Source organism: Gopherus flavomarginatus, chromosome 3 (genome assembly GCF_025201925.1).
Source record: "Gopherus flavomarginatus isolate rGopFla2 chromosome 3, rGopFla2.mat.asm, whole genome shotgun sequence".
Classification (NCBI taxonomy): domain Eukaryota; kingdom Metazoa; phylum Chordata; order Testudines; family Testudinidae; genus Gopherus; species Gopherus flavomarginatus.
Window position 1 is genome coordinate 159,998,300 of NC_066619.1, and position 20,074 is coordinate 160,018,373.

The 20,074-nt window shown below is 40.6% G+C and overlaps 1 protein-coding gene across 3 annotated transcripts in view; it reads right to left on the reverse strand.

Moving 5' to 3' along the window:
* Nucleotides 1-20,074, reverse strand: part of WDFY3 (WD repeat and FYVE domain containing 3) — a 313,760-nt gene that overhangs the window by 220,398 nt on the left and 73,288 nt on the right. For all 3 annotated transcript variants that reach the window (XM_050945097.1, XM_050945098.1, XM_050945096.1), the window contains one exon: nucleotides 4,835-5,045. In XM_050945097.1, the coding sequence (XP_050801054.1) occupies nucleotides 4,835-5,014 (180 nt within the window). In that variant the 5' untranslated portion in view covers nucleotides 5,015-5,045. The remainder of the gene's footprint in view (nucleotides 1-4,834; nucleotides 5,046-20,074) is intronic.

Genomic DNA, 20,074 nt, shown 5'->3' on the forward strand with positions numbered 1-20,074 from the left:
ACTGCTACAATACACACCATCTGAAGAAGGTTCACGTACGAACTGAGGCAGAAACCTCTGCTATGCCTCCTTTTATGGCCCAGCTATCAGAGAGTGCTTAAAAGGTGAGAGGAGGTTTGGAAGGGCGAAGCAAGGACTCGATCAGGCACTGTTTACAGAAGGTTCTACCATTTTGCTGCACTGGTCTGCGTATATTCCAAGAGTGAGACTATGCAGTTACCCAAATTTTTTTTTTTTTTTAAATGGCCAGACTCGTCCTTTCCAGTAACTGAAGTGCAATATTAAATTCTGGTCACATGGATACAAATATGGAACCCCCCAAATTGGCTCCAGCTTCAGCATCATGGTGGAAGTCTCAGAACCCTCTCTACTTCAGGCACAGCCGCTGGCCTCTCTCTAAACCAGTATTCCTTGACGTCATTAGCACAATGTGCACACTCCCAACTCCCACCTCATTATCAGAAAGTTCTATTTTTAATCATTTAAAGAGTTTGGGGTGAAGAGAAAAAAAGTTTCCACAGAACATACAGCTAGAAATCAAAGCATGAACATCATGTTTCTGCACCATTAAGAATGGTGTGTGGAAATGTGAAATTAAAGTTAACAGAAAATAATTATTATTGAGATCAAACATTAAAAGACAGAGGAGATTCAGATTTTAGAGAGGTTGTAAACAAAGTGTAACAACATTTGGCAATAGCCTAGATTTCTACTGGGAGAGAGGATTCCAAAGAGGACAGATTAAAAATATCTGAGAGAAAGAATGGATCATGATGTCAAAAGAAAAAAAGAAGGGGTTAAGAAAAAAACAGGGATCTCAGTAGAGCCCTGCACAGATACTAAATTTGTATCTGCATCCAATTCATGATCCGCAAAAATGATCGACAGATATCTGTGGATTTGCAGGGCTCTAGAGATCAGTTATGGCTGGATTGAATTTACACAGCAGTACACCCTACAATATGACAAGCTGAAAACTAGGACACATAAGACCAATAAGTTTATGAGACAGAAGAAAATGAATGAGTCTTCAGCACAGAAGTAATAAAATGTGGATGCAGACAAGATCAAAGGAGAAAGCAAGGGAAACACAGGCAGAACTCTGAGATTTATACAGAGAGGAAAGGAGAGGACCCTCATCAAAGATGAGGTTGAAAGAGCAATCAGAAAAATTAATGGAGAACCATGAGAGGAGAGGCCTATGACACCAAAGGAAAAGAGATGCCCAGGAGAAGGAAGTGATCAACGCTATCTAAGGAAGGCAATGGAGGATGAGGGTGGAGTCAAAAACCAGACAGCTAGCCAGGGAAAACCATTTGAGATATTAGTGAGAGAGATTCTAGGGAGAGGACAGGGCAGCAACCAAACTGAAATGGATTTTAAGAGCACGTTTCTTTCAAAGAGATTGGAGTCAGTGACTAGTGTAAAAGGAGACATGATTACAGGGAGAGATGACGAAACAGAGACAAGAAGCAGAAGGAGCTAATGATGGATCTTGTTAATTTTCTCCTTCAAGTCTGCAAGATCCTGGGCAGAGACACTAAAGACAGTTTGCTGTCTGTCTGTGTCTACACACAATTACTGCAGTTGGTTTTAAAAGAAAACAACAGTTAATTTCATCAGCAATAGATTTTCTAGATAAAACAGGGTACAATCATAGTAATCAAAACTAGTTATTATAGAATCAGGAAGGAACTTTCTTAAGAACATAAGAATGGCCATACCGGGTCAGACCAAAGGTCCATCTAGCCCAGGATCTGTCTACCGACAGTGGCCAATGCCAGGTGCCCCAGAGGGAGTGAACCTAACAGGCAATGATCAAGTCATCTCTCTCCTGCCATCCATCTCCGTCCTCTGACAAACAGAGGCTAGGGACACCATTCCTTACCCATCCTGGCTAATAGCCACTGATGGACTTAGCCACCATGAATTTATCCAGTTCTCTTTTAAACGCTGTTATAGTCCTAGCCTTCACAACCTCCTCAGGTAAGGAGTTCCACAAGTTGACTGTGCGCTGTCTTAAGAAGAACTTCCTTTTATTTGTTTTAAACCTGCTGCCCATTATTTCATTTAGTGACTCCTAGTTCTTGTATTACAGAAATAAGTAAATAATTTTTCCTTATCCACTTTCTCAACATCACTCATGATTTTATATACCTCTATTATATCCCCCCTTTGTCTCCTCTCTTCCAAGCTGAAGAGTCCTAGCCTCTTTAATCTTTCCTCATATGGGACCCTCTCCAAACCCCTAATCATTTTAGTTGCCCTTTTCTGAACCTTTTCTAGTGCCAGTCTTCCTTGTATGTTTACAAGTAAGTGATTCATCAGGTGCGTAAGTTATTATTTACTTTTTAAAATCTCAACTACTGATGGATCACAGATTTGTTAGTATTACAGTAGCACCTACAAGCTCCAACCAAGATCAAAGCTTCATTATGTTGAGCATTCTACACACATAGTCCATGCCCCAGAAGGGCTTATAACCTAAACAAACACGATAAAAGGTGGGCTGGGAAATGGAGGCAAAGAGGGAACTCCGCGAAAGTCACGCAGCATGTTCAGTGGTGGAGCTCAGAACAGAACCCAGGGAACTAGATGGGGACTCAGGAGACCTATCTACTTGATCATGCTACTTAATAGGTTAATTCAATATTACAAATCCTTTGTTCTTGAAAGAAGAGTGTGTTGTATGGTGGCAAACTGTGGTGCAAATGTGTGAACTGCCTAGAAAACTACAGTAACAAAATATTTTGACATAGGCTGGTCATTCTAAGCAGCATGTAACTAGTTTAATACATCACACTGTAAAAATGAAAAAATAACCTTTAACAAGCAAATTTTAGGTTATTTTTTGAGTTTGATAAATAACTTTTCTTTTCAGGTTTGCTTATTAAAATGTTTCATCTTCAATTTACTAATGCTTCCAATCCTCCCTAATAGTATATACAAGCACATACCTGCAAAAACCTCCAACAATTGCATTCCTAGATCTCTCTCTAGTGGATAGATAATACTACACTACAGAAATACATGGTGCCTTCCAAAGTACCTGAAACAGTCCCCAAAAGAACTACTCATATTAAAGTAGCACAATAACTGATATTGGAGAGTTGTCTGGCTGCCTCTTTTTGATAGTCAGACCTGTTCATGATGACAACAGCACCTCCTTTATCAGCCTCTTTGATGATAATGTCAGGGTGGTTTCTGAGGCTGTGGATAGCATTGCGTTCTGCACGACTTAGGTTGTGAGGCAAGCGATGTTGTTGTTCCACGATTTCTGCCTGTGCATGCCAGCGGAAGCATTCAATGTATAGGTCCAGGCTGTCATTTCGACCCTAAGGAGGAGTCCATGTGGAGTTCTTTTTCTTGTGCTGTTGGTGGGAGGACACCCGTGTATCAGTGCACTGTTCAGTGTTGTCCTGGAAGTATTCTTTGAGTCGGAGACGGCGAAAGTAGGCTTCCAGATGGCCACAGAACTGTATCATGTTGGTGGGGGTGGCAGGGCAGAAAGAGAGTCCCCGAGATAGGACAGACTTTTCTTCTGGGCTGAGTGTGTAGTTGGATAGATTGACGATATTGCTGGGTGGGTTAGGGGTACCACTGTTGTGGCCCCATGTGGCAGGTAGGAGTTTAGACAGCTTACAGTCCTTTTTCCTTTGAAGAGAGGTGAAGTGAGTAATGTAGATCTCCTGTCTTATTCTAGTGAAGTCTGTTTGTATAGAAGTTTGGTTATTAATGAGAGTCTCCAGGTTGGAGAGCTCTTTTTTGATGTTTTCCTGTTTGCTGTATAGGATGCTGATCAGGTGGTTCCTCAGTTTTTTTGATAGAGTATGACATAATCTCTCACTGTGGTCTGTGTAGTATGTAGATAGCAGTGGATTTTTACCTTTAGTCCATTTGGTATGATGTCCATCCGTTTGCATTTGGAAAGGAAGATGATATCTGTCTGTATTTGTGCAAGTTTCTTCATGAGGTTGATGGATTTCCATTCCATACGGCTAAATGCAGTGCCTTGCATGGTGTCAAGTATCAGAGGGTAGCCGTGTTAGTCTGGATCTGTAAAAGCAGCAAAGAATCCTGTGGCACCTTATAGACTAACAGACGTTTTGGAGCTCCAAAACATCTGTTAGTCTATAAGGTGCCACAGGATTCTTTGCTGCTTTTACAGATCCAGACTAACACGGCTACCCTCTGATACTTGACACAATAACTGAGAGACAAAAGACTTCCCAGTGTTATAAAGAAAATCTCTCTGGGCTGGGGACTTGGGTTTTTCCAGTGCAATGTGGCATCACAACTGGACTGGGAACTGAAAGAAGTGTCAGCATCAAGTGAATCATTTCTGAGTCTGAATATAACCTGGGCTTTTGAACATGCAGACTCAAACTTTCATGTGAAAGCAAGATTTTCCAAATAGTTCGGAGACAATCTAGAAGCTAGTTTAGATCCCTACTTTAGAATGAAGAGTTAATAAAAGGGAACAAAACCTCACGCTGCTATGCATCCTTAGAGATTTCCTAACATAACATTACTTTAAACATCAAAAAAGGAAAATGTTGGCAACTAAAAATTTATCATTTCGGTTGTGTTTCCACTGAATATTCCCAATCCCTTCAATTCTAAAGGAAAACAATCTCCACCAAATTTAGATTATAAATACTCTTGGGACTTATCTACACAAGGAAATTAGCGTGGATTGAGATAGGGTGTGAATTTGTCTATGCAGTGAGTTAGTGCAGAGTAGCTAGTGCACATTAGCTACTCCAGGTTTTCTCCTCCTGTAGACAAGACCTTAGCCAGCACCAGAAAAGTCTCATCACATCACCTGGCTTACCCTGTTAAACACTGGTAGCATCATGTAAAGTTTTTCTTCCTGTTCTTTCTGGGTCATGTGCCGAGGAGGATGACAAAGTTCTGTGAAGAGTCGGCGCAGGTGCATCAACCCTAGAGCATTATCCTGAGGGCTACACTCCTCCTGCCGTGGCCGGCCCATGATTCTCTTGACCATATTCATCTTTGCTGAGTTCTGGAAATCTCTTTCTATCCTGTTTAGAAAGGAAAATGAACTACTTGAGTAAAACTCATACAACGACACAAAAATATTTTTTACATTTAAAAAAATAAAGCAAGTTAAAAATGCACCTTCCCAACTTAGTCATAAATACTGTAGCTAGATTTTTTTTAAAGGCCAATATAATTTAATGTACTATAACAATTGGCATGACGTGTTCCAAGATGGGGAAAACTGGATCTTATGTTTCAGGCTTCAAGTTGATAGCATTTAGGTACTGCTGTTTGTAAAATATAAGCTCTTTTAGAATTAAGATGTCACGACTTTAAAATGCTACTGAACAGTCCAATATACCTCTACCTCGATATAACACTGTCCAAGAGAGCCAAAAAATCATACCGCGTTATAGGTGAAACTGAGTTATATTGAACTTGATTTGATCCGTCAGAGCGTGCAGACACCCCACCCCACCCCGAGGGCTGCTTTACCACCTTATATCCGAATTCATGTTATATCAGGGTAGAGGTGTACTTTACTCCTACAAGTATACCGTACGCCAAGTGTCCATTTTACTTTGAGATTTTATTCTAGAAAATCAATGTCCACACCGCATTACTAATGTGAATTCATTACTATATGAAAATAATTCTAATGGAATGTATTATTAGTATTTAACTTCTTAAAAGATAGTGATAAAAGATTTCAGAGTCCAGAAAAAGAAAAAGTGGCTATATTCTTCTGATAAACTAGACCTTAATATTTTTTACATACTTAATCTACAATCTAGTCAGACACTTGGAAACATGGTACAGTTCTATTACATATCAAGCCAGGCCTACACAATATCCCGCCAAGCTGCAAGAGACCAAACATCAGGCATGGACCAAGACTGATGCCAGCAAATAATTTTGTACAATCACAGAATTCTAAAAATGTAGGGTGGGAAGGGACCTGGAGACGTCATCTAGTCCAATCTCTTGCGCTGAGGCAGGACCAAGCATACTCAGACCATCCCTGACAGTAGTTTATCTAACCTGTTGGCAAAAATCTCCAGTGATAGGGATTTCATAACTTCCCATGGAAGCCTATTCCAGTGCTTAACTATCCTTATAATTAGAATGTTTTTCCTAGTATCTAACCTAAATTTCCCTTGATTAAGCCAATTACTTCTTTTCCTTCCTTCAGTGGATATGGAGAACTATATGAAATATGAAACAATTCAGTGGACATGGGGAACTACAGATAATATAAAAAACATTTACAAAAACAAGGAGTCAAAATTTAAGAAATTAGCCTTTTCTTTCAAATCTACAAGTCAGCAGTTGTCAGACCATGCCGGAGAGTCTCATTGGCCCGTTGAATGTGAAAAGACGTTATATGACAAAACCACAGAAGTGAAAAGTCCATACATTCATTGAGTTTATTAAGCCTTAAAATCAGAGTGATTCATACATAGTATTCTTCAAATTGAAATGGAGTCAGTGCTACTCAGAGCCCCAAAGCTATTCCCAAACTCTTGAATATGACTTAATTATGTTACTGTCATTAGTGCAGTAATGGGAAAACTCAAGAGACACCAAAATATTGAGTATTCTGTCTCAAACTGAAAAAGCAAATTTTAAAGGCCCAAATGTTCACAGCTGAACAGAAAAACTAATTTATTTCATTTTAATGAAACCATCAAAAATTCTTTGCTTTAAATGAAGTCACAAAACACTAGGAACTCTAAACAAAGTAATAAATCAGTCCAGGCTGTCAAACCTAATGGATAACAGCACAGCAAAATAGTGCTATAAGGGACACAGATTCGGATGCAACCTTCGGCCTTTTGCATATTGACTTACTGGATAGTAGTTGCCTTTCACATCCTTCTTAAGCATACATCAACAGAAAAGCCATCTCGACTGCCTTGTTAAACCTACCCAAACAGTATGCTATGCAAAACATGAAGACTTGCATCTTCTTATATACTTCACCTGCTGATTAATATAAATAAAAACAAAAAAACTTGCTAATCAGAAGTCTTGAATAAGATTAGATACTGGAGTGAAGAAATATAAACAGCCATCAGAATATGGATATGCTGACAAAAATCATGTACTATACCTCTGTAGTTGGATTTATGTTTAAGGCAATAGGCAATGGATTCATAAGATCTGGGTTCCAATTCCATCTCTAGCCGAATTCCTCTGTGGTCCTGGGTAACTCAAGCTCTCTGGACCTCAGTACTCTTATCCATAAAATGGAAATAATAAAAAGTTACCTACTTCATAGGGGTGTTCTGCAGATATATTAAGTAGAGTTTTGTGGCATACTGATACAACAGTTAAGGAAGCCATATAAACACCTACACAGCTAGATCAGGAAGACTAGTTTTTCCTTGCCCAACTTCCATGATTCTGTTCAACATCTGTCAGTCAGTCAGTCAATCTGTGATGCATACTGTAGGAATATAGGCCCACATTAGACTTGAGTGAACTATGGTTTTAAACTGAGCTTGGATGTTAGCATCAGTGGTAGGCCCGAAGCCTATGACTACAAAGAATGAGAAGGAAGAGTTGTTTGTGTTCTCCTCACAGACCTCTGCCGCTTGCGCTTATCAAGTAACTGATAGCAATAACAGGTTGTTATTAAGGCTGTCAACTAATTTCGATTAATCACACTGTTAAACAACAGAATACCAGTTGAACTTTATTAAATATTTGTGGATTTTTTTTGCATTTTCAAATATATTGATTTCTATTACAACAGAGAATATAAAATGTACAGCGCTCACTTTATATTATTATTATTTTTATTACAAATATCTGCACTGTAAAAATGATAAAGAAATAGTATTTTTCAATTCACCTCAGACAAGTACTATAGTGCAATCTCTATCGACAAAGTTAACTTAAAAATGTAGATTCTTTTTGTCACATAACTGCACTCAAAAACAAACCAATGTAAAACTTTAGAGCCTACAAGTCCACTCAGTCATACTTCCTGTTCAGCCAATCACTAAGAAAAACAAGTTTGTTTACATTTATGTGAGATACTACTGCCTACTTCTTATTTATGTCACCTGAAAGTGAGAACAGGCGTTCGCATGGCAGTTTTGTAGCTAGCGTTGCATGGTATTTATGTGTCAGATATGCTAAACATTTGTATGCTCTTTCATGCTTCAGCCTCCACTCCAGAGGATATGCTTTCATGCTGATGATGCTCGTTAAAAAAAACAACACGTTTATTAAATTTGTGACTGACCTCTTTGGAGAAGGACTGTATGTTTCCTGTTGTGTTTTATGTCCATTTCATTTTATAGCAATCTCGGATGATGACCCAGCACATGTTGGTTTTAAGAACATTTTCACAGCAAATTTGACAAAACACAAAGAAGACTCCAATGTGAGATTTCTAAAAATAGTTACAGAACTTGACCCAAGTTTTAGGAATCTCAAGTACCATCCAAAATCTGAGAGAGGCAAGGCGTGGAGCATGCTTTCAGTAGTCCTAGAAAGGCAACACTCTGATGTGGAAACTACAGAACCCGAACCACCAAAAAAGAAAATGAATCTTCTCCTGGTGGCATCCGACTCAAATAACGAAAATTAACATGCGTTAGTCCGCTCTGCTTTGGATCATTATCAAGCAGAATGTGTCATCAGCATGGATGCACCTCCTCTGGAATGGTGGTTGAAGCATGAAGAGATATATGAATCTTTAGCACATCTGGCATGTGAATATCTTGCAACGCTGGCTACAACAGTGCCATATGGACGCCTGTTCTCACTTTCATGTGACACAGTAAACAAGAAGCGGGCACCATTAGCTCCTGCAAATTGTAAACTTGTTTGTCTGAGTGACTGGCTGAACAAGAAGTAGAGTTATTGGACTTTTAGGTTAGAAAGTTTTATATTGTTTTATTTCTGAATACAGTTATTTTTTAAACATAATTCTACATTTGTAAATTCAACTTTCATGATAAAGAGATTGTACTAAAGTACTTGTATTAGGTGAATTGAAAAATACTTTTTTTTTTTACAGTTCAAATATTTGTAATAAAAAATAAATGTAAAGTGAGCAGTCAATTTTGTATTCTGTGTTGTAACTGAAACCAGTATATTTGAAAATGTAGAAAACATCCAAAATATTTAAATAAATGGTATTCTATTATTAACAGCGTGATTAATCACACGATTACTTTTTTTAAACGCTTGACAGCTCTAGTTGTTATCCTTTATGGGGATAAAGCACACACTTGGCTATTGGGTTGCACAAGTATTTGATGAGAGCAGAGGAATGGTGAGAATCAGGAATCTTGCACTCCATTCCAGGCGCTCACTCAGGGTATGTCTACATGGGGATAAAAAACTCACATCTAGTCCAAGTCAGCTGACTCAGGCTTGCAGGGCTCAGGCTTCAGGGCTGAAAAATTGCTACGCAGATATTTGGGCTCAGGCAGAATCCCGAGCTCTGGGACCCTGCAAGGATGGAGGATCCTAGACCTGAAGCTACAGTCCAAGCCCAAACATCTACACAGCTATTTTTAGCCCTACATCCCAAGCCCTGCAAAACCAAGCCAGTTGACCTGGGCCAGCTGCACCCGCGTTGTGGGGCTTTTATCCCTGTGTAGATGTACCCTGACAGTACAGGAATGGAGTATCCCTGCTCTCAGTTCATGTGCCTGACTCAGCTTGGCCTGCAACAGCTCAGAGATATAATTGCAGAAAGAGTCTTGCTGGACCTTGGGATTGAGTATACCTAGTAGAGATGGAATTTTGGGGAAAATTTACCAGCTAAACTCTAAATTTCAATTGAGCATGAATACAGTGCACTTTTTCAAAGGTTTCTTAGCTATATTTGGGCAGATTTTCACAGTGACAGCAAAAGGCACATTACTAACAAAAAAGGGCATGTCCCTGCCATGTTTCTAGTCCCTATTCCACCGCGTAGGAGCACCAGTGCTATTCATAAAAAAAGGTCAATAGAATTTTTTTTAACATGAACAAAACAATGTATTTTTTCCTAGTCTCCTGCTTGGAAACTTCTGAACCATTTTGTCAGAAGTTTAAAAAAAAAAAAAAAGCCTGAGGCACATAAATGAAGAATTTCAACCTACATAGCTAAAGTGTGCCAAAGTTATAAGATGCTGAAAACAGGATCTTAAAATGGAAAGTGCTGGGCAAATAGGAGGTGCTACCAGCCCTGCCTATATTAAATTACATCTAAAACCAGAACTGAAAGAAAACCAGGTAACAGAAACATCTGCATACCCATTTAATTAAGACCTTACTTACAAAGTACTTCTCACACACTTCTTAAATGGAAGAAAAACTGAAAGTGTAGCTGCTAGCACAGGGGTTCTCAAACTGGGTGTTAGGACCCCTCGGGAGACGTGAGGTTATTATGTGGGGGGTCATGAGCTGTCAGCTTCTACACCAAATCCTGCTTTGCCTCCAGCATTTATAATGGTGTTAAATATATTTAAAAGTGTTTTTAATTTATAAGCAGGGTTGCACTCAAAGGCCTGCTATGTGAAAGGTGTAACCAGTACAAAAGTTTGAGAATCTACACACTGTTCTGAACGGCCCATTCACACACTATCAGGTGCAACTGCACCTGTTCCTAGGGTCTGACTTTTTTTTACCAATTTAAATATCAGCATCACTGCAAACTTAAGCCTCAATTTCAATCCCATGTTTTTCTGTTCCTAGGGTTCTTCCTGCAGAACATTAGTGTCCCAGATCATAGTTCCCTCTGAGTCCTGCACTCCTAACTAGTGCCATACAATCTCCATCTTTTATAATAAAAACTGATTCTCTATTGAAAATTTCAGCAATTAATAATACATGGCAATATACCTATCTCATAGAACTGGAAGGGACTGAGTCCAGTCCCCTGCCTTCACTAACAGGACCAAGTACTGTTCCTGACAGGTATTCTGTGTGTATATGCACAGCCCTCAGATCCCTAAATGGCCCCCTCAAGAACTGAACTCAACCTTGGGTTTAACAGGCCAACGCTCAAACCACTGAGCTATCCCTGTCTAGTAGCTATTCAAATAGATGACTTCCAATTATACCTATTCAAGTTTATGTAAAACAACACTCATTAAGATATATGATCTAACTGAAGTTGCAGTCCAACAAAATCTAAAACTTCATAATTGGGTAAATAATAATTAACTACAATCTTACACCAAATGCTACTCACCACAAAGGTAGTTCCTTATTTTTTCAATGTAACTTAACATGTGTGTGTTCAAAACTAGCTACATTTATAATCTAGTGAGGAAAGTTTTTTTATATATATATAAATCCACTACTAGGACTACAAAACTTCAAAAGTCAAGGAACTCCTTCATTTAAGGACATTTAAATTGAGACTAGAATGGAGACGGCACTAAAAAGCCATATTTTATAGCATATTCGACCAATGTTTTTATTTGTGGATCACCAGAAAGAATCCATGGACAATAAGAAATAGCTCTATTGAACTGCAGTATGAGAACCATTAACTCTAGGCAACAAAACTACACCAATATGAGAATGGAATACATGACTCAATGGATATTTCTGATCTCTAACACCATGATTCGTACTCCATTTGAATGGAATTTTTAAAAACCACTACAGTGTCTGGTGTTCTTAGAAGACTCTTCCTGGGAGGAAGGTCTGCTATCGGAGACTCTTAAACAGAGTCATAAGAAGTCAGTCCCCAGAATACGTTTTTGAGGGGCATTTTTGAAACTGTTTCTGAAAGAATAGTATAAAGATTAGATAGTCCCCGAGATGATTTCCCTCAAGGAAGATGCTTTGGAGAAAGCGCCATGAGATCACTTGCTAACACAGCTCTCAGAATCTAAATAAGAACCATATATCCCACTTTATAATACTTCTTGACCTGATAAGAACTGAGTGGGAAAATCCAGCAGACACACCATTTGGAAAGTTTAACAAAAAAAGCACTAATATACACGTCTACATCTGACCTACTTCTGAAAGTAGTCGCAGCTCTCTCTTCCATGGTTAAAGACATAGTGATATCAAGAGATGTTAACTCCCACTGAAAGGATGTGGCTGACAGGAAAACAAAGCCCTATTTGAGAAGAAAATTTGTGAAGCCACTTCGGTTGCCCTTGCATGCTTTTGCTACCTCCATTTCTTTTGACTAGGGCCATTCTTGCCTGCACGGGCTTCCTTTCAGATGCTTCCGCTTCACACTTAGAACATTTTTTTGTTCTAGGAGCAATGTTGGACAGCAATATCAGGGCAGGCTTCATCATACGTGCTTCCCTTGAGAGTCGGAGATATGATGCAAGAGCAACAGAGTCACAAACTTTAAGGTCAGAAGGGACCATTATGATCGTCTAGTCTGACCTCCTGCACAACACAGGCCACAGAATCTCACCCACACACTCCTGTAATAAACCCCTAACCTATGCCTGAGCTACTGAAGTCCTCAAATCCGGGTTTAAAGACTTCAAGGTACAGAGAATCCTCCAGCAAGTGACCCATGCCCCACGCATCAAAGGAAGGCAATAGGTTTTAAAATCAGTGGCAACATCAGCTTCAGCTAACAATATGGAAAACAAAGCCCTGAAGCTAAAAATTAAATGCAAAACATTTGGTCACCCTATTGATTAACATCTATATAGTATCTAGAAACTGGAGATGCTGGCCGCTTCAAGGAGCCACACAGAGCCAGGGCAGGTAGGGAGCCTGGCTGGATAGAACCACCACTAAGGAGCAAGGGTGAGGATGCACATATAAGTATTCTTACCCTTTAGAAGGTACCAAGTACTTCCTCTTGACCCCTCTGGCCACAGGAGGAATGGAGACTGGGGATTGCCAGATCGTATCTGCGTTAGCTTGTATAGTGTGGATAAAGGGCAGTGCCACCCTGGTAGAGATGTCTGCCGATAAAATGTCTACGACTGGTCCTCTATCTCAGGGACTTTCTCCACCTGTAAGTTCATATTCTGGACCACCCTTCGCAGAAGGTCTTGAGCCCTCAGGTCAATTGGGGGAGGGCCAGAGGAGGATGAGGCGGCGGCGGCCAGGGACGAGAGGGTCCTGTGGGGGCTCCTGCTCTTGGGGACCAGTGTCAGACGCAGGTGGGGCCTGGGTATCTGCAGGTGGCTCAGCAGATACCCAGGCCCCATCCGTGCCCATGGGAGGAGGCCGGCTTACAGTCGCCTCTGGCACGCAGTGTTCCGAGGTTGCAGATCGTGGTGCAGCCGGGGGAACACCTTGGGCTTGATGATACACCCAAGGTGTCCAGGACCACTGGGTGGGACCTTGTTCATGACCTTGGTTCTCTGCAAAGGTATGGCTGGCTGCCTCCAAGTCACAACCCCATACTTAATACCCGCTACCGGCCTGAGACGACACTGAAGTGTGTCTTGAAGTCCAAGGTGGTGCTGAGAGTCCTTGAGCGGTCGCCGTGTCCCAAACTGGCAGGTCGCGGGATGGCACCAGGGAGCGATACCGGGAGCTGTATATCGGTACCATGATCGGGACTGGGACCTACGACTGTAGCGGTGCCGGGAGGTCGACCAGGACCTCGATCTTCATAGAGAATGGCTGCAGGAGGAGCAGTGCCAGGAACGGTGCCGGGAGCCTGATTGGTACTGGGACTGCGAGTGGCGTCGGGACCGGGATCGGCGGTGAGACCGGAATCGTCAGCGGGATCGACGTCTCTCAGCTACTCACACAGATGGTGGCCTCATCAGGGCAGGCTTGCCTATGGACTGTATGGACTGCCGGGGGTTGACGCAGACACGGCTCCGCAAGTGCAATAAGTTCACGCGCTGTGGAAAGAGTCTCGGGGGTTGATGGGAGACCGAGCTCAACCATGGTGCGCACTGGGGAGCTTTGGGGCATCGGACTCGATGACCCTTGCGGGACTGGAATTGACGGTGCCGTTACCAGCGGTGCCAGGGCAGAAGACTTAGCCCAGCAAGCCGACATGGGCTGTTGCTCCAGCTGAGGTACTGATGGTGCTGAGGCAGCAGGAGTCTTGTGCTGCTTCCTGGGACGTGGAGATAAGGATCGGTGCCAAGACGACATCGGTGCCACAGGGGCCCAGTGTTGGGTGTCTTTCGTGGTACTGGAGCGCTCTGGAGCTGAAGGAGCTCTCCGAGCTGATGTAGTTTGTCCCGCGCTTGGTACTGAGGGCACTGGACTAAGTGCCGTTTCCATGAGGAGCTGCTTCAAACAAAAGTCCTGCTCCTTTTTCATCCTAGGTTTAAAGGACTTACAAATGCAGCACTTATGAGGGAGGTGGGATTCCCCGAAGCACTTGAGACAGGAGTCATGGGGATCCCCCGTTGGCATCGGCTTCTGGCACGCCGAGCACAGTTTGAAACCCGGTGACCTGGGTATGAGCCCCGGCACTGAGGTGGAGGAAAGGGGATAATCTCCGATCCCACAACAACTATATACACTACCTATACACAAACGACTACGAACGAACTATAACTGTAAACTATTGAACTATCAACAACGATTTATAAAGAACTACGAGGAAAGCTAGGGAAGTGGAGATCAGTTAAGCCGCGCTTCACAGTTCCAACAACCGTCATGGGCAGTAAGAAGGAACTGAAGGGCCGTTGGGTCAGCAGGGGTATATATCCGGTGCCATAACGGCGCCACTCCAAGGGGCAACCCAGCCAACTCACCGACTGTTGCTAGGGTAAAAATCTTCCGATGATTGTGCACGCGGCGCGTGCACACCTAATTGGAATCGATATGAGCAAGCATTCGAAGAAGAAATAAAGCTTTCATAGGGAGTTCTTACATCAGCAGTAAACAGAAATAACAGGACTTATCTAGAAATTATTCTGCTAGCATGAAAAATAAGTCTTACTGAAGACTGGAATTTATGCTGTGGTCTATGAAAGTAAGTAAGTAATCAGAGGAAAAATATGTGAACTCTGAAGATGCGATAATTTTATCTCAATACCGGTGAAGAGTTATGTTAACTGTGGTTTGCGTCAAACAGTATGTACACTATCCAAAATATATTTTCTTTTCAGCTACTTGCAGTATGTCTGCTGAGAAGGCAAGTAGCTCTTTAAATTGAGCACAGGATTACAGAATTCAATATCCCTCCATTTCTCCAACACACAAACACTTTTCTTCAAAACCATTTACTCCTATCCATCAGACCTTTTCCTACGATAGCAACAGCAATTTAAATCCCCCCTCCTCCCACCAAAAGAAGTGCACACTCCTCCTCAGTTTCAAATCATGTCTGCCATTGGTCAAAATATATGTAGTAACACCAGAGGGGAAAAAAAAAAGTCATACTATCTGCAATGAAAAAAACAAAAGATAAAAATTCTACTGCCATGTCTAGTCACAATAATAAATTTCCACTCGCTACTACAATTCTGTAGCTTTTTCCATCAGAAAGAACACCAGCGGATGGAAAATCCAAGATAAAAATGTAATTAAATCCCTGGTCATAAAGGAATTTTTAGATAGTGCCAAGCCACAGCCAGACAATCGAGCCAAAACAGTGAACCATGGTGGCTGGCTCAGAGGTTAAGCCATTTTTAAGATATTGCAAATTCAGATTCCCCTAAATTTAGTGAAAGATGATAATGGTGGAAAAGTAGCTGAACTAACATTATAAAATACTAAATAGTTTTCAGTCATCAGCTTGTTTAGTCATGCCAACATTCCAATGCATGTATACAACAAAAAGAAAAGATTGCCGAATCCAATATCACCACACCGCAGAGGCCCCATAGCATTTGAGGCATCTCTAAGTAGCTTGAAGAACCTTATCAACATATGCCATGGTATTTAATAGTGTGTCTTTAAACATCTTTATAGACAGGCTGAGCCCAGAATGTTTACAATAATCCACAGCCCATTAAACTTCTAGGGAATGGATAAATTGCTCATGGGATTTATCCCTTCTTGCTGCAAATTTCTAAAATACAACTGTTGCAAGCCACCATGGTTCACTATCTTGGCTCAGTTGCATTGGCTTGGCACAGTCTACAAATGGGTACCCTTTCTGTAAATTAAAAATCACACAATAGAGGATTGCCCACAGATTTAAATGTATCTATCTCAAACTCAATGTGACAAGCAGCAGCAGCAGCCTGGAAAAGTTTAAGGGATCCCTGTCTATCATGTGGCTAGGCAGATTATATAATGAAAAGGAAGCCAGGTGCAGAGGGGAAGGGAATGTCCTCTTCACCACCCTGGCTGATGGAAGCAAAAGGAGTGGGGGAAGCCTTTGGGGTCTGTAGCCTGAATTCCTGGGCTGTGTGTTTTATATTGTGTTTTTATGTCCTTTGCTTTCAAATAATAAATCGTGTCCTGAGGCAAGGGCCTTTAACGGCTTTCGGTGTTCCTACCTGGGCTGGTAGAACAGCCCACCAGCATATACTCAACCCACTTCTTAACAGCCTTAGAAAAGAGAAAAAAAGTAACGGGTGTTGAGCAATGCAACAAGAACCTTTTCCTTCTACAGAGCTGAGGGATTACTACAAATCCAGCCCAGGGTTACTACTGGCCAGAAATTGTCGCCCTCAGACAGCTGTCTGGTGGCCTACTTGTTTGTATTACTGTAGTGTCAAGGAGGACAGGCACAGACCAGGATCACATTGTGCAAGTCACTGTTCAAACAGAGAAAAAAGTCCCTGCTCCAAGTAGCATACAATCAAAGCATAAAAGACCAGAGACAACAGGTGGATACAAACAGATGGAGATGCACAGGACACAGGGAGACAATATTGGTTAGTATGAGAAGCAGGAGTGTTGGAAGACCAACTGCCCAAAAAGTTTTTATGCAGGCATCACAGAAAAGGAGAGTTCTAAGGAGTCACTGAAGGAGCACAAGGAGGTAGTTTACTGAGAGGCAGCATGGAAGAAAGCACAAAGGGACTTGTTTAACAAGTGGGTAATTGAAGCTAGCATCATTGGCCAATTGGAGACAGGTGTCAACACTTCAATAGCATGAGAGATTGGCCTAGTGAAATAAACTGGTGGTTTCAGTCCTGTTCATAACAGGCAGGATCCACATCAGAAAAATTGCCAATAAGAATATCAGTTAATGTTTTTAGTAGTAGTAGTCTCAGAGACACCAAGAACTGAATATGTCTGTATCTCCATGCCGCACCTAGATTAGGATTAAAGAACATTCACACAGCACTGCTGGAAATCTTGTATCCATGCACCTAATATGCCATTCTAAGGAAAAAAAATTGTACCACTTAGTTTTCTAACAGTTTTTCAGGTGTTTTACAGATAATTTTAGCCTTAGACATACTTCTGTGAGGTAGGTGCTATGATCTCCAATACCAAGTGGATGAACTACCATATCGAGGTTATATTTTCTGTATGTTAGATAGACTGTTTGGGCCAAAACTGAAACTAGACCACAGATCTTCTGATTCAGAGCTCTGAAGCTTAACCACAAGATTTCAGTCTAAGACTGTCAGTTTCAGAGACAAATGATAACATTTTTGATAAAAGTCTAAAAAGTAGATGTACAGCTTTTATATTGATATTGATTTCCTATAGAAAAGTATTCCTTAATGCAGAGTACAATGGCCAGTGAGAGCAACTTGACACTTCATCTCTTAATCATTGATTCCTTCTGAATGCAAAATATTCAAAACACATTAAATTTTAAAGATTTTCATACTGAAAATGGCATTGCCTTCCCCCAAACATTATATGGCTAATCAGAAAACCATTTAACTCATTTTTTATTTTTAATAATTTAGTTTGTTACATCTGCTATTTACCACAGCTACCAATTTTTACAACTGGGTTAGTTGTCTAATTGCTCATTTTCTTCTCCTGCTTAATAATGAAGCAAAGTCAAAATGGAAATCATGTTCCATAGCAAAGGATTGTGATATCAAACAAAAGTTTATGGTGCTCACTGCAGGATCAAACCAAATAAATTTTGAAGGATCTCTCTCTTATTCAAACAAAACTGAAGTCTGTAGCATCAAGAAGCAGGCACAGGAAATGGCTATTGAAAAATATGTATCTGTACATAAATGTTCACTTTTCAGCGGTGCTTCTCTTTAATGAATAATGTCTTAATATTAGGCATTGAGGCACCTTTTAGTTCCAGAGTCACAGTACTTAGGAAACTGAATTGTTCTTCCTGTAGTTTAGAGCTAATCCATGTGAAAAACTAAAGTAATAAATTCCCTTGGATTGTGAGCATCAGAGCAAAAATCTAGTTTACTTATAAACTTCCCCTATGTTTCTACGAACATGCATAAAAAGATAAGTAGCAACAAAGTACATCTCAATTTGTTGTTCTGCATAATAGCCGAAACAGCTCCAAAAGATGTACCTATCGACCAGAAAATAATGTTTATGAAAGCGATTCAAGTACTAAATATTAACTGTCAAGTTCCAGAAAAATATCATGCAAAGAAAAACAGAATGATTGTACTTATGTCTTATCCTATCTAGTATTTTTCAAATTCTCTGCAAGCATCTTATACTTCAAATCCTCTCTTTATGAGACATTAATAACAGTAGACTATTTCCTCTGAAAAAGCATTACATAGATCTTCAGTGCCTACAAGCCACTGCCAGCCCATCATTAAGTAAATATACTTCTGGCAAGTCAGGCAAATTCAGAGCTTTGCACTGTGATCCCCAGGAGCCTGTTGTACCAGCGCACTGGCTGGTTTGATTAGAGGCACAGCAGATCTATCCTTCTCTAGTGCAGGATTCATTAGCCACATGACAAGAAAGGAGGAGGAACGATCTGTGCTACAGGTAAGGGCGTCCTTTTTCTGCTTTCATAACATCCAAGCCATACTGATTAACATAGTGGTTTGTTTAAAAAAAAAAAAATCAAAGCAGGAGTAAGAGGACAGAAAAATTAAGAACCTATAATAGCATAAAAATACATTACAACTATTAACTGCAGTTCAGTTTTACAAGGTAAGGCTTACAAATAAAGTTTAAGACCTTCCCCCACCCCCTAAAAACCAGGAAGTTAAGGATTTTTTTTAAAGCAAATTACTCTGAAAAGTACACAAAAAGGCAACCAATCCGTGTAGGTGTTCCAATTCGGTTTGTGAGTTTTTGATGTAGCCAAGGAAAGGGTTTATTCATCCTAAATTTGCAATATCAACTTCATGTACAAAATAGCTGGTTAAGGCCAACTTGTGTACACACTGCAAGAGAAGAACTTAAGTGTTTAGATTTCCCAAAAAGGTTACTTCTCAATAATCATACTTACTGAAATATATTGTCTCCCCAATGCCAATTTCTCCTATCCTATTTCTCTTGTTAGTATTTGTTCAAGGGATAGAAAAGAAATGAGGACGACTTGGGGCTGAGATTTCAGAAACAGAGACCAGGTTCTTGATGATAAGCTTCAATAGAAACTTTTTTTTGTACCTATATCTGTCATCCACAGATTAGAAGAAATCTAAAATGTGACACCATCAGAAGACAAATACAGTTACAAATGAATTGCAAATATTAAATTAGCCCTAGCATGTATTGCTGTTAATGAGATCATTCAAGTGAAACAGTGAACTTCTTGTTCTCTTGTATAATTGCATTGTATGGTGTGTGGGAAAGTTTGTTTACATATAGGAATCTGGCAAGATCTGGTTTAATCTCAGTTAAAACTAACTTAAATTTTAACCAGTTGTAGAGCCCATGACTACACCATGAACAATAATCTGGAATACAGTAGTTAGTGGCTCTGGTGCACCTCTATGTCACAAATACTCTTTTTCAACTCCTTTCTCTTAAAACACAGGCAGTCAATCATAACTCTCCAAGACAGGCTGTCATGGTTTGCAATAGGAGGAACTACCTGTAAAAGATATCAACTCTGTAGAACAATGGAGCAGCTTGCAGCACGAAAGCAGTGAAGTGGATAAACAGATTATCTAAGGTCTTGAAATCAGCAGGTTTGCCTGTAGTAACGTCCACTGCCGGTCCAGCTATTATTAAGCATGTCTGATTGTCTTGGAGGGCAACAGCTGACAAAGAAATGTTTGCGGACAGCATGTCTATGCCCTCCATTTGAACCAACGAGGTGAACAATGTCATCAGTTCATGCTCC